The 15,526-nt window shown below is 39.6% G+C and overlaps 1 protein-coding gene across 1 annotated transcript in view; it reads right to left on the reverse strand.

The window, feature by feature from the left end:
• Positions 1 to 1,577: 1,577 nt before the first annotated feature.
• LOC129420323 (IgGFc-binding protein) overlaps positions 1,578 to 15,526 on the reverse strand; it is a 125,299-nt gene continuing 111,350 nt past the window's right edge. The window contains exons 63-81 of the mRNA XM_073867205.1: positions 14,144 to 14,397; positions 13,918 to 14,064; positions 13,239 to 13,818; positions 12,562 to 13,148; positions 11,882 to 12,446; positions 11,154 to 11,758; positions 10,391 to 10,946; positions 9,971 to 10,170; positions 9,116 to 9,325; positions 8,813 to 9,001; positions 8,427 to 8,716; positions 7,770 to 8,041; positions 7,279 to 7,398; positions 7,006 to 7,190; positions 6,719 to 6,878; positions 5,198 to 5,438; positions 4,934 to 5,096; positions 2,079 to 2,181; positions 1,578 to 1,960 (exon numbers count right to left, since the gene is read on the reverse strand). Coding sequence (XP_073723306.1) covers positions 1,857 to 1,960; positions 2,079 to 2,181; positions 4,934 to 5,096; positions 5,198 to 5,438; positions 6,719 to 6,878; positions 7,006 to 7,190; positions 7,279 to 7,398; positions 7,770 to 8,041; positions 8,427 to 8,716; positions 8,813 to 9,001; positions 9,116 to 9,325; positions 9,971 to 10,170; positions 10,391 to 10,946; positions 11,154 to 11,758; positions 11,882 to 12,446; positions 12,562 to 13,148; positions 13,239 to 13,818; positions 13,918 to 14,064; positions 14,144 to 14,397 — 5,531 coding nt within the window. The 3' untranslated portion in view covers positions 1,578 to 1,856. The remainder of the gene's footprint in view (positions 1,961 to 2,078; positions 2,182 to 4,933; positions 5,097 to 5,197; positions 5,439 to 6,718; positions 6,879 to 7,005; positions 7,191 to 7,278; positions 7,399 to 7,769; positions 8,042 to 8,426; positions 8,717 to 8,812; positions 9,002 to 9,115; positions 9,326 to 9,970; positions 10,171 to 10,390; positions 10,947 to 11,153; positions 11,759 to 11,881; positions 12,447 to 12,561; positions 13,149 to 13,238; positions 13,819 to 13,917; positions 14,065 to 14,143; positions 14,398 to 15,526) is intronic.

The following is a 15,526-nucleotide window of genomic DNA, read 5'->3' on the forward strand; positions in this document are numbered from 1 at the left end:
TAGGCCAGTCTTATTATTTGTATTTAAATAAGACCAATCTACCTTTCTATGTAACATACTTAAAGGAACAGTATGTAAGAAATGTATATCAATTAATCATAAAATGGCCCTGATATGTCACTAGGCATTAGGAAATAATTTTCATTTCAAATACTTATATCACTGACAACAGTGGTCCGGCCAGGATATTGTCATTTAAAAAGTAGAGTTGCAGCCCTCAACTGATATTTATGTTGTCATTTTGTGTATTGGCCACCAGTTGTGTTATTGCAGTACCAGTTTTAGCCACAAGTTTTGTTATTGCAATACCAGTTTTGGCCACAATCCTACATACTGTTCCTTTAAAACAGTTATGATCAGTCTTGAAGAAAAAAAATCATGACTAACTTTTAAGACTAGCCTTAAAGTTTTATGCAACCGGGCACTGGACACAAACTCTCTCCTCTGGCAGGAGGCTGATGTCCATCAGGATCAAAACCTCACACTACAAAACAGCCTCATCATTGTTATAAAATGAAAATAAAATGTATTTGTGAAAGAAATAATTCATTGTCAAAGGAATTATATGTATCACTTCTTTTAAACCACGCCTACACGTCAATCAGCGAGAGAGCTGAGTCACAGGCCAAGGAAAAGGCATCACTTCACGTGACAGCTTTGTTTTATATCAAGATTCAACAATGGCACAAAAGAAGAAGTGTGTTTTTGGATGTAAGGAGAAGAAAGCCAGTATTACGGAAACAATGGATATAGTTTGTTTATCCGGGGAAGCAGCCGACTTTTGCGTGTGTGTTTGTTTAATGCTGCATTTCATTGAAAAGTCCCAACCGTGTCATGAGTTACATGCGATAATTAAGACTTCTGTGTTATGTTGGAAATAAGCCCGTAAGTGCATATTATATAAATGACACAAACATGTAGTGAATTATAAGCTATCCAGTCAGTGCTGTATAAAGTGTTAACTCGTGACTTGCTCCTCACGCAGCTCGTAACTCCTCCTTCCAAATTTTTTTCGTACATTACCGGAAATAATCTGTAAAGCTAATCTGTCTTTTTTAAATCTGATAAAACCAAAGACTCTATAGGTACTCCAGATTAACATCAGATACACAGAAAAAGCATGAGTTATGGACACTTTAACCTGAGAAAGCACCCAGATGTGCATGCAAGATATCTGATTCTTACCTCAGACACATCTCTGCACACATTTTTTTTTAAATACCGTCTAATACAGATAACAACAAACACAAAAAAAACCTCAACACACAAGTAAAAAAATTAACCAAAAAGAAGTTACAATACTTTGTACGCATTCAGCAGTGAAGAGGTGTTGTATTACAAAAGCTTGTGGACGTCTATCCTCTTTTGGTACAAGTGTACAATGAGCAGCGAGTGGAGGTTTCTGCCAAGAACAAACTTTGTTGGTTGTGATCCTTATTAATCAACCAACCTTTTTGTGTTGGGGTTTTAAAGACATTGTTGGAACACAACTACCAAATTATGCAGCCTTATGTTGCCGATGCTACACCAGTAGTTTCTAAAGTATTCTTCTGGCAACAACAAATATGCCATATTCAAAGTCAAACAAATCAACATTTTGATGCTTGGTATGAACTTTATTTTTAACAATCGTTTTTTTTTTAACACAATAAAGCATTTATAAAGAAGAGACAATAAAAAAAGAAAATCTACAATAAAAAGACAGAATAGTCTCAAAATATGCATCAATATAAGTGCTGTTCTAATCCTTCATTAGTGTAATAGAAAACAAAATCAGATAACAGATATGATAAAGCAAATATTAAGCTTTAGTATAGAAACTTTTGAAATTAGAAATTATGCATTGTGGAGACGTCCTAGAAGATGGTGATGGCACTCAGAAGTGAAACCAACAGAATCATCAAACAACCACACAGACCTGGAGCTCCGGACAATGGCTCTTTCTCTAGAGCCCATGTGTCTGTGAATAGGATTCAGTGCATGACAAAGTTACAAAACTCAAATTAATAAGACTTTAAAATTAAACAGTCTGTGTATTTCCGAAACTAAAGTTTAAGAATATTAAAGCAAATGTTTACCTGCATTTCCATCAGACCAGACGAAAGGACCCATGGATATAGAAGAACTGTCATGGAAGTCCAGAGACCTGCCGACCCTCTGGTGATATCCAGAGCCACAGTGCTAAAAGATTGAAAATGTTTCATCAGATAATTAAAATATTGGAGATTTCACAAGAACCATACAATCATAACAGGATTGCATCTGTAAATTATGTAAGCTTTACGTCACGAGTTTTAGGGGTCTTGTACACCAAAGTGTTTAAATGCGGCTGAAAATGCCAGGCGGACGTCTGAGCGCTTTGGTTGCTATGATACTTCTGCTCTGGTCATCAGTCGTTGAACAATGCTTGATTGTTGGGATATTCCCTCCCTCTACGGCTGCGTGAGAAGTGACATTGACGAGCTGAACGTTTCACCCAAAGTTGAATATGAGCACGGAAAGATTGCAGAGCGGGCGCTCAGTGTAAAAAAAAAAAACTACAACAGCTTCTGGTGTTTATGAAAAGCACGGCACTTTCATTGGAAACAGTTGAAAACATACGCCAGCTGCTGTCATAAACGCCTTGGTGTACACACCACCTTATTTTTTGATTCTTGCGCCCTTTAGGGTACTTTCACATCTGTAGTTCGGTTAATTTGGTCTGGACCAAAGGCAAACAATTTCGAAAGCAGTTTTAGTTCCCTTTTACACCACACTGATGCTCTGGTCCAAACCAGTTGAAATGAACCAAATTGATGTGATCACATCACTCGTTGGCGACATGTGTCTTTGAACATTTTTCCTAAACATCCAGGATGTAAACAAAAGAAAAGGAAAATACTGCAGACATTATGCCACTGTTCACTGTATATAGTATGCAGAGACGACGTTTATATTCACGGCCATTATATACTACATAGTTTGTATACACTATGTGCTGCAATGGCGAAGTTTGTCTGCGAGCTGCCATCAGGCTTTTGTTGCTCGTGCTAACTGTCAACAGACACTTTCTCATCCCATAATCCACAGTACCGCTGACAGCAGCTGGATTATTTTGAAAAATGCACAGTACTTTTTGCAGTTAAGTTTGTTCAAGGCCGGATCGCATTCTCACCACAAACAAATCGCTCTAGAGTTCGTTTGAAAGCGTATCAAGACCTTCAAGGAGGTCTGCTTGTTTGGTCCGCTTTGTGTGCACACCCAAGTTCGATTGCTGCATTCTCATCTGCCCAAACGAACCGCATCAAGTGGGATAATGATCACTAGTACGATTCAACCAAACTAAATAAGGCAGATGAGAAAGCACTCTTAGGGGGCGTGCACACCAAAGCTTTTACGCCCGTGGCTGGCGTATATTTTCAATTGATACCAACGGAAGCTCAGATTTTTCAAAAAAGCCAGCAGCTAGGGGTTTTCTTCCGCGCTGAAAACCCACGCTCGGTGGCCGAGAGTTAAAAAAGATTCAACTTTGGGTGAAAAATTTCGTCAATTTCAGTTCTCACATGACCCTCCAATCACAGTGGAGGAGGGGTGGGATATTACCACTGCAACCAACTGGTGCATTGTACAACAACTGATAAACAAAGCAGAAGTATCACAGCCACCAAAAAACTCAGCTAAAGAAAGTTGATGCTCAGCTGAGAAAACAGTGGCATTCGGCATCCTCCAGGCGTTTCAGCTGCTTGAAAAGCTTTGGTGTGCACGCCCCCTTAGTGACGTAATGTGCAGCCTCAACAGAGGGAATTTCACATTCAAAATAGAGTGAGTGAGCATTTAAACCTGAGGAGACTTTGGTCCCGTACACACTGCTTATTAATTCGGTTGTCACTTCACCTTTTAATGCTTAATCCTGTTCTGACAACCGCATAATACAACCGAATTAACTTCCGCAAAATGCATAGGACAACCGCATTTACAAAAACTCTGCACAGTGTGTACATAACCGAACTGAACAACTAGTAGTTAATCAAGTGTTTAAAAGTTCATCTTCTGAAAAAATAAATGCTTAGAAGAGGAAAAAGTCTTCTGTATGCACGGATCAGAAAATGACAGAGTCACAAGCGTTTGCTGACTAGTGTTGCCAGATCTTGCACTAAACAAAACAGTGAACAAGAAAAATCTAATAATAAGCCGAAATAAATTAAATGCTTTACATCAAATTTCGAAATATTGGGGCCGGCACCCTCACACTTTATTAACACCAAAAACTTGATCGCTTCATGAGCCAAAAGCCATAAAAGGTTAAGAGCCAAAACGACATTTACGTACAAAAAAGACGAGGACCTGGCAACACTGCAAGACAGCCTCACAAAAGTGTAAAATACACAATGCAAAGACGGAGGTTTATTGCAAAACACAATGCTGTTATTATTTTGGTCAAAGCTGTGAGTGATAAGCACGCGAGACGGCAGAACTTTGCTATGGTTGTTTCTGTGTCAATCAACACATTTTCGGGAGTGAGTCTTGTTCCGTACAGACATGAAACTAACATTTAGGGGATTCACTCCCGCATTTAAATGCGGTTGTCACTCCCGAAAGTGTGCAGTGTGTACGAGACTTTTACGCATTGTCACCCACATTTTAGTGAATATTACCTGTCTGTTTATATTCCAGTAAGTAACCTTTTTCATTACGAGAGCTTTACCAGAAGATGAACAGTACAAAATGTTGACCCACAGTGGGATGTTGAAGGGGCATTTTTGTACTATGTGAGTTAGTCCAGTCTATTATTTTATTTATTTGTTTTATATTCTTAAATTAATTTGTCAGATTTTAGTAGATACTAGCCAAAATCCTCTGTTTAGAGAACAATGTCCTTATCCAAGAATGCTTGTGACGCATAGGTAGAAATAAAGTGTTTTGTGTACAGTAAATAGATTTTTTGTAAACTCACAGCTTGGCAATAATTGTTGGCCTGAATACAAAGATGAACAGAACAGTGCAGGTAAACTTTAGTGGAGTTTGAGTTGAAGATGAACATCCTGAAGGAGAAACGGCTGGATGTTGAGACACCATTCTGAAGAAGCTTCACTGTGTTATCATGTGGATTTGGACACCTGATGATAAGGAGGATTATTTATTGAACTCATCGTTTTTAAACACAAACACAAAAAAAAAATGTTCTTTGCAAACCCAAAGAAATGTCTTTCTCACTTACTCTCCAGTGATGAGATCCCAGCGCAGACTGTAATCTGGATCATTCACAGGTGTAGCCCAACATGTGTCAATCACTGTCACCAACTGTCGACTGTCAACCCCATCAACACGAACCTCAACAAAAATCTTCTGGTTGAGTTCTGCATTCACACTACCATTGAAGGGCTGAGAGAATCCAACATCATGATATGGGATCATTCGGACCTGATACATCCCTTGACCAACAAGATTCTTGTTCACACGACTGGGAAAACAACAACATAGATCTGTTATAATAAATATATGGGATATAGCCACTAATCTATATAACTGGATGACTGGATTGTGCATAGAATGCTAATGTAACAGCGAGAAATAAAGCCATCAGAAGAGTTCGAGCAGCCATTATTAGTTATTGCTTGGCAGAGGGCATCACTGACTTACTGTACATTCAAAATGATGATCTAAATTTACCTGGTTTACTGCATATTGGTCACACAAGATAAATTTTTAGGATATGTGTACTGTACGTAAAAATATTGTTACTTCTGATGTAGTTAGCAATTTACAAGAGGATGTTTTACTCAAACAGAATAAGGGATTTATAGAAAATGTTAAGGTAATGGTGTCTGCTGCATACTGTTGTAATGAAACAAGTGTAAATGCATAGAAATAAAGTTTTATGACATTGAGAGCATACATGGCCATGGTTATTTCTCTGAATAAGTTGTAAAGTAAAGAAGACTTATATTCTATGGCTTTTTACAAGCATGGCAGTTGGCATCGAAATTGGGTGTTGTTTTTATATTGGTTTTATATTAACAATGTTTCAAAATACATGCAATTGACATTGCAAACACACTTTTTCATATGAACAAAAACAATACTGTATAACATAATTGCAAAACCCAAAAATATTGCATGCACATTCAGTACTTAAAGTCGCCATGAAAATAAAATGAAAAACTGTAATTTGCTTTGGAATACGGTGGTATTTTTTACAAATTTATTATTTTTTCATGTGCCCTCATAATCTTTAAAATGCAAGTCACCTCCCCTCCTCAAAACGATCTGTCTTTACTTCCGGTCATATGGTATGGCGGGTGGGGGAGTCCGGGAGAAGATCGCTACGATTAGCGATTAACACAACCCAAATTCAAACGATTCAATCAGATCTCAATTGACAAATTCAAATGAAATTCTAAATTTTAATACTACATAGGCTGCGGTCGCTATATGTTCGCTACTGTAATGAAGATAAACGTATAGTAGCCCACTGTTTAAAATGTTTACTTAAAATACAGTAAATAACTATGTACATGCTGATGACATTTGCATTTTAATAATGTACAGGGATACTTCCGATATAAAAATGGAGACTGATAAAGTACAGTTTTATCATTGAAATCTGATAACGTTATATTGATTAAATGGTGGCACATTGGCTTCACAATTGTGACGTCATTTATTTAGATCAGTGGTTGTGTATTATTCTTGTATATTGATTATCTTTTATATTTGTAGCAAAGTAGAAATGAAGTCTGACTCTCCAGTGGGTTGATTTCTATCATAGAAAGTGTTTGGGTTTGGGGGTAAACACAGCTGAAAGATATCTGCAAAATCCTCTCTCTACTGATGAGACCTTCAGATGACCTTGGTGCTCCCAAAATAAAGTTCTCATAGATTATATGAGTGCCATTGGCCTGTGGATCACAAATGTTTTTAGTAAAAAAAATAAGAAAGGTCAAAAAAAAGATTTTGATTGAACAAATTGTCAAATTCAGGTATAGTTTGAGTGTATTTGAACACTATCTAGATATTGAGTCTTACCATAAGATTTGTACCACAGGTGTGTCCATCGTTATCAAAACTAAACTCCACTCGGCCATTCTGGATGATTCCTCTGCAGCTGGGATCATTGAGATGCAGGCCATGAGCTGAAAAACCAGCTTCAAAGAGCTGACAGCGAGATATAGATATAGATCCTGTACTGCTTTCACAGGTTTCAAAGAAATCTGAGATGAAAAACATATTGTCAGCACTGTAAAAAAAATGAAAAGGGTTATACAGTATTTCTGAATATTGTAAAGAGCAGATTCAAACCAAAATTGTCAGGATCAGATCTGGTTTTGTTCTCATTGCAGAAACAGCCGTAAACACTGTTCATCTCTCCACACCATTCATCTTCAGTACAGTTGAGCGCAGAACAGGGATCTCTTTCAGCTAAGAAAACAGATTAAATAGATTGTGATTTTATAAAACACATGGACAAATATTGGGTCCCCTGATTTATTTTACATTCCTGTTTGGGTTTAGAGGTAAATAAAGCTTAAAGGAGTAGTTCACCCAAAATGATCCCCACTGACTTGACCACAGTAATTTTTATTCCTACTATAAAAAAGACAGTTCGCCCCATTTTTTATTTTTTTGGTGAACTACTCCTTAAATGGCCTGAGTCAAATGATTTTTGTTGAACAGCTTTTTTTAACAGGAAGTATTTAGGGAAAAATAGTTTTCTTTTTATTTTTAATGTGATGCTGTGCGATCTGTACTGTGGTGGACACATTCGTTGCATGTTGAGAATTTTGACTTACGGCACTGCAGACTGGAGCGCCATTCTGGGATCTGTGTGCCCAATACGACACAAGCCGCCTCATAAGCCTGAACAGCTGAACACAACATGCCATTTTGTGCTGTGTAGAGACACAGGTCATACACACAGGAGTAATAGTACGGTGCAGGGTCAACATGATGATGGCATTCCTGGAAGGGGCCGGTTGGTTTGGTGATAATACTGCACAGATCAGAATACTTCTGTTTAAATGGACACTCGTCAGGATCTCCGGTCCGATCGCTCGCACCACATCCTGGAAAAAACACAACAATCAAGAGAAATTGAGGTCAGTTTAATGTGCATCAAAGCAATGTCTCAAGAACAAGAATGTGTTCCCAGTGCTGTTTTGGTTTTGTATCTTTGTAAATAGCATTGTAAATACTAAAAACTGAACTGAATGAAATGGCATGAATTTTACATACCGATTTAAGAGATTTGTGTAACTGAAAACATCTTCCCATGCCTTTAAGAGCTAAAAGAAAAGCACCTGCACTATGAAATTAAATCCCACATTATCTTAGTACGTTACAGAAATAAATTTGAATCTAATTGATTTCTTTGAATAAATCTGAACGCTATCAGAAGAGACATTTGTCCAGAAGTTGGAGCCACTACTTTAAAGTCCCACACTTCTTACCCTGGTGTACTGGTGTCTGATATCCAGCTGTTGCCAAAGTCATTATCATTAGGTGCAAGGTCTCCGTTAGGTGATGCAATATCATCTGCTGGGTCTCCATTGTAATTGCCACACATTCCACATACGGATCCATGGAAACTTTGGCTCAGTCTGACTAGAAGGGTGCTCTGACCATCAAAATGGACGGTGAATTCATTAAATGCATTCACAACCACAAATCCTGGCTCCTCATATACTTCCACAAGATCACTGATTTGAAAGGTTGATGAGTCAGTGGAGTTCCCATTAACCTGGAGGGAAATTAAAGAGTAAGATTACTTTCTTATTTCTCTCGTTTTTAATTAAAGACAAATGTATCTGCTTTGACAATATAAAATCTTACTCACTTTTAGTCTTCTGTTCTGTCCAATAGTGATTTGTGCCTGTTGTCCATGGTGGGACAGCCAAACATCCACTACAGACACAAATGACACTGCCATGTTTCCACGGTGCCTGTTGGTGGCCACCACACGGAACTCCAGATCTTCATCAGTAACATTACCACAGGTCTGGGCGATCTCATATGAACACGTTCCCTGATAGAAATTGACACGATCCGTCAATAAGTACTTTTAAGTACTTTCACTAATATTCTGTCATGAGTTGGTGAGAAAGTTGTAAGGACTCTTTTATGCTCTTTTGAATCATACCTGAAAGTGGGCGACAGCCCCATCAAAGGTGATGTAGTGAGGGTCACCCCATACTGTACATGTGGACATTTCACCATAGCAGCCACGATGTCCATTTCTGACTGTACACTCCATGGTCGCTGGGCAAGAGGATGCAGAACAACGCAGATCATTCGGGCCAAAACACTCACAACGTTGAGAACATTCTGAGCTCCAGAACTGTTCACCAATCTATTAAAACATAATGATTGAGTGTACATTTCTTTAGCTAAGTAAAAAAGAGGTTACCATTGAGTGCCATGATGTCACCAGATTTTCTTCTTTTTAGAACCACAAAAGGCAGTGCTCCGAATACAACTAAAAAATGAAGAGTTTGGTTCCAAAACGCGATAAACAGCATTTAAAAAATTGTTAATGCCAAAATCAGTATTGTATCAGGTCAGTATTAAAAAGTTAATTCTTTATTTTACGCAAAGTCCGATATCGGCCTTGTTATTCCGTAATCTTTTCTCCCATTTTTTCCAAACCATGACAAACCCCAGACCACCTTCTCTGCAGAATGCAATAAATCCACTCAACCAATCACAGTGCACAATTCCACACTTTGTAAACAATTAGGGCAGCACTTTTAATACACACGGAATGCTAGATTTCATCTTGTCACTTTATTGGTATAGAAAACACATTTTTAGCCAAATTAGTCGAAATGGATTAGTTGCGTTTTGGAACCAAACTCTTCAAATATAGTATATATCAAAACACTATTGTGATAGCACCATTGGTCAAAAGTATAGCCACAGTACTTGACATACTCATCCATAAAAAGAAATGACCAATAACCAGTAAAGCTTATAAAAGCAAAGTTTAAACACTCACATGATAGTAGAATCCGTCATACAAGCAGCCACATTGCTCTACAGGTACACAGAGTCCTGAGCTCCTCACAAATCCATCATTACAGAAACAACCCTCTGAACATGTGTGTTCACAACTAGCATCAATGCTGCTGGCACACGTATGACCACAGTCTGTGCCACACAACTCATAGTGACTGTTCTCTAACTGACACGGCATGACTGTCAATGAAACAAACGAAATATATTTATCACAAAAATGATAAAAATTTTAAGATAGCAATCTACTACACCATCAAATTATTTCTTAGTATCATTCACCCTGTATAATACACTTACTGTTATAAACATTATGCAAAATAACTCAAAGACAAATACCTTAAGCAACATATTTTTAATTACATTATGAGCTAATAAGTGTTTTCCACTTCCAGTCACTTACCACAGGATGCACTTTCTCTCCAGGGGAAGACAACAGCATTGACAGACTGACAAGCCCTCATATAGGATTCCAAAGAGTGGCACAAGACATCATTACTGTTTCCAGAGAGGCACACGTCAAATGAACAGTCATTAAAGTATGCTTGTGGATCTACATCAGCATGGCAGAAGCTGAATGGGCCCTGATTGTCCCTGATGATCTCACACAGACTTTGAGCAATAGTTTGATCTTGGCACAATGGACCTGGATCATCTCCAGATCTATCACTGCATGGCACTTCATCCTCAACCTTCCATTCTGCTCCAAATTGATTTGCTGAAGGTGCCAAAGAACCTGAAGGAGTCATGAAATCATCTTCTGCATGACCGTTAAAGTTGCCACAGAGTCCGCACGTAACTCCTCTGTAGTCTGCAGGTACAACAATGTTTACTGCCCAGAAGCCGTAAGTCACACTGACACCGAAGTCGGTTGAAACAACTGTTTGTGATCCAGTGGAGTAGACAGATACCCTGCCAGAGTCAAGTAGGATTGGAAGATTTCTGATCTCTCCATCAATCTGAACAGAAAAGCAAACAGATAATTTAAAAAAGCAGACAAATTGTGACTTAATACAACTGAGCGTATAGTTGGGGACACCACACAAGCTTGCAAAAGTAATGCATGTATCACTAATAAAAAGCAGTATTAGGATTAAATTGATCATTAATTTATTTTTTACATTTTTATTTAGGCACTAAAATTATAATGAGTGATGTTTGCTTACCTGAACAGAAGAATAACCATTCATGTCCTGCGTCATGTGCACAAGATGCCCAGAAACATTGACAAAAACTTGAACGGTAACTGAAACTGAGGATCCCCACCATGCCTCATTTCTTGCGTCCACCTTGAAGATCGGAAGCCCACGAGTGTCATTACATACAGTGGCCAGCACGTATCTGCATTTGCCCTGAAAATCAAAGTAGGTTCCATCAAAAGATATATAATGGGGGTCTCCTGAAGCAGAACAGCTAGCATGTGGATTGGGATGGCAGCCGTACTCTCCATCCACCACACGGCAGACTTCTTGTTCACTGCAAGATGATGGTGTGCATTGGACATTTCCAGTAATTCCATCACAAACACACAAAGACTGACACTCTTCACCATGCCAGAACTGCTCTCCAGGCTGCCGATAACGTCCAACATAGTGGCAACCACAACCTGTTGGAGGCACACACTGATCTCCATTCAGAACAAGTCCATCATTACACTGACATCCCTCCTGGCACTGCAAGGTGTACTGAAAGGGAAATGATAGACTAGGGCAGGACGCAGGACAGGATGTGCCACACAATTCGTAATGGGTATTTAGTGGACAGATGGGATCTGAAAACAAACCATAATAAGAATGAGCAATGCGATCAGCATTTTGCAGCTCAATTTAAAAGTAATTAATTAAACAATATTCAGTTTTAATTCTGCAAATCTCATAATTTAAAATATACTAACCACAGTAGGTAATGCTCCTCCACTCTCCAACTGTGATGCCTTTCTGTTGGCAGAGCAGTGTGTATCCCCGCAAGGACTCACATAAAGCCTCTCTGGCACCGCTTGTCTGCTCCAACATCTGAATGCAACCTTGTATGCGTTGTGCAGGGTCTAGTGTTCTGCTGCACTCCGCAAATGGTCCATCAGGCATGGACATGATGTTGCAGTGCTCACTGAACTGACTGCTGTTCTGATATTGTCCTGGTTCCCAGAGGTCAGCTGGGTCCTCACAGTGGGCTGATAGGGACCCATCACGCCAACTATCTGCAAATGTCTGGGTGTCATTCAGTAGTACACCATCTGGGCTGTAAAACTCGTCGTCAATGTTTCCATTGAAGTTTCCACATAGACCTCCGAGTGTACCACTGTAAGTGCTTGGTGCTGTGATTCGGACAATGTGTGGCCAGTCAGCTCTAATGGTCACCCCAAAGTTTGTTTCCAGAACAAAACCCCTAACACTGCTGTGATAGATTTGAATCTGACTGGAACCAACACTGATGGGCAAACCAACCATCTGTCCATCCACCTGTATATAAAAATGGAGAACAAATGTTGATTGATCTAGTGTATGGATGATTTTAACATTAGTTATGTTGTTTTTAATGCATAAAAAACTTATGAGATAAAGCATTTTGGCTAACCTGTACATTGCTACCTTCTCCCATTTCTATAGAGACCTGAGTTCCTTCTGCCTCAAACTTCAGGAACCTAGCAAAACCTTGAAGGCCTCTAGGCACTTTCTCCACTGTCAAAGCAAAGGATGGCAGTTGGGATGGCGCCATCACCCTTGCAAGGGTCAATCCACAAGCTCCAGGATATCTGAAAGTTTCTCCATCAAAGGTGTGATATGAACCTAGGCCTTCAACTGAACAGGTAGCATAGCTGGTGGGTCTGCAGCCTCTCACACCATTATGAACTTCACACACCTCTGCTGGACCACACTGATGCTGAGAGCAGATCATTGTCATGCTGCTGCAAACACATTGCCTGCCACAGTCCTCATCCAACACTACTGACTGTCCCTCAGCATAATAGAATCCCTCAAAGGTGCATCCACAGGCAGCTTCAGGAACACATGTCCCAGCACTAAGAATGTACCCATCATCACAGATACAGCTCTCCTGACTTGGCAAGGGACAATTCATCGGAGCAGAGGGATCACTGCAGGTGGCTTGGCAGCTTGTTCCTCGGGCCTCAAAATGGCTGTGCTCAATAGGGCATTGAATCTCTGAAAAAGAGAGGGTGTAAGTAAGAACATGCAAGAATATCTGATCTGTCTCCTTGAACAGTGGTTTATGTTAAGTGCAAACTGTCTTACCACAAAATCCCTGTTGTCTCCACTGGCCTAGTTGTACCCCCTGTTGTTGGCATTGAGCAGCATACACATTGAGAGCCTGACACAGAATTGGTTGGTATCCTCCTCCTAGGCAAAGATCGTAGACACAGTTCTCTACATACGTCTGAGGTGCAAGCACAGAGTGGCAGGCAGCAAAAGGACCAAAAACATCTCCTAGGATCCCGCAGTGGTTTGCATCACTGTAAATACTCATGTCAATTGTATTACAATTAGCACATGCCAGACCAGTGCACCTGACATTATGACATTCAGGGTCTGTGTCTCCCTCTACCTGCCACGAGTTGGCAAAGTCCACATCTGAGCTCAGTATCTCTCTAGAAGGAGAACGGAAATCATCTTCAGGATGCAGGTTAAAGTTTCCACAAAGACCACATGTTGCATTCTGATATTCATAAGGCACTGATATGGTGACCCAGCTGTATGCATCATATGTAACAGCTAAACCAAAGTCTGTGCTGATGACCAAGGTGAAACCTGACTGATAGACCTGGATGGAGCCATTGTTCAGTGTGAATGGCGTTGCTCTAAAGGTACCGTTAACCTGGACAATGTTGACATAAGAGAATTTAGGAAAATGAAAAGATAATCAACATCAAATCGCCATTATAGCAATGTAGTAATAGTATAAAGTAATACCAACCTTTGCCTCATAATAGTGATCTTTAATCAGTTCAATTTCTTGATCATACACAAACACTCTGACCATCCGAGTCCATGACACATGTGTACTACCTCGATGATCATTTTTGCCCTCAATGCGATAGTATGGCACACCATATCCACAAGCCTAAACAATGATACAAGTTCAGAATTATAAATGAATTATACATAAGGTCACACAATTAGATCACAAATATAAATCTAACCTCAGAGAGAACATAAGTGCAAGTTCCCTGAAAGTGAAAAATCTGATTGTCAAAGGTGTAGTAGTGAGGATCTCCTGCGATGGTGCAAGTTTGTCTTGGAATGTTCTGACAAGAGTATTGGAAAGCTGCTGCACGACATGCTTGGGAATAAGTGCAGGGTTCCAGGCTGCACTGGAGGCCACTGCTGGTACAGGTGCACCTCTCCTGACAGGTGGCATCACTCCAGAAAGAATCTCCCAATTGCACTGATAAATCTGAAACAAGAACTTACTGTTGGTTTTGTGGTTATAAACACCAAATATCATTCTTTAAAGCACTAGAAAAGAACCAGCTTAGATCAACATGAGTTTTAAAGCTAATCCAAGGTGGTTCATGCTGCTTTGTGGTTCACCATCCACAACTCCTGATTTACAGCTTTTGATGATGCTGGCAAACCAAATGACGCTTGCTGCAGTGTCTGCAAATGCGCCATGAGTGGGCCATGGGGGTGTGGTCCAGCCACTTGAGTCACTGTGCACCCTTATTTCTCGAAATAATAATGAACTTAATAATTCAAAAAAAATTGTGTTGCAAATTTATTTGGTTATACAATGAATACTGATAAAAATTAAGAGTATAATTACAAAAAAAATAAAAAAACTAACCCATAATGCAATGCTAACATAGTCAGCAGGGACGGATTGGCTATCTGTGCGTTCTGGAAAAGTCCAGAACGGCCGTTCAACGGAAGGCCGTCGCCCGGCCGTCGGCAAAAAAGTCTAATAATGTAATATGAACAGCCAACAGCAGGGGCACTAATACGATCACTTATATGCAGCTACGTGTAAAAAAAAAGTCGGCCTACTGGCCATGATTGATCCATGGATTCCCGGAATTCGAGAGCTTGAATACGCGAGCCTGAGCATCCACAGCCTGGTCATGATGAGGGACAGACAGAGTTAACTTCACATCAGCAAGAGGTCCTGTAAGTGCCAGTAGTCACAGGACACAGTGTATATTATAATGTCACAGTGACATTATAATATAATATAGAAGATATAAAAATAAATAAAACTCGCGTGAAAATGAACGTAATGCGCAACTACTGTTAGAGAGAGGCGTGTGTGTGTGTGTGTGTGAGAGAGAGAAAAAGAGAAAGAGAGAGGCGCGGGCGTGATTGAACAGTGGAAACGTAAAAACAATACATACTCCGTCATTTTGTTCATTTGGGACATCATTCAAACTGCAAAGTGTTTGCTTGTATTTGTGTATAGTCGCAATAAAACAAAAAATTGTGCTTTTGTCAAACTGTAACCTAACTGTCATCTAACCAAAATCACACACACAAACACCAAAGCAAAAAATATTTATCCAACCCAAAAACAGTCTGTGGGTGGACATTGT

This window comes from Misgurnus anguillicaudatus, chromosome 4 (genome assembly GCF_027580225.2).
Source record: "Misgurnus anguillicaudatus chromosome 4, ASM2758022v2, whole genome shotgun sequence".
NCBI classification, from domain to species: domain Eukaryota; kingdom Metazoa; phylum Chordata; class Actinopteri; order Cypriniformes; family Cobitidae; genus Misgurnus; species Misgurnus anguillicaudatus.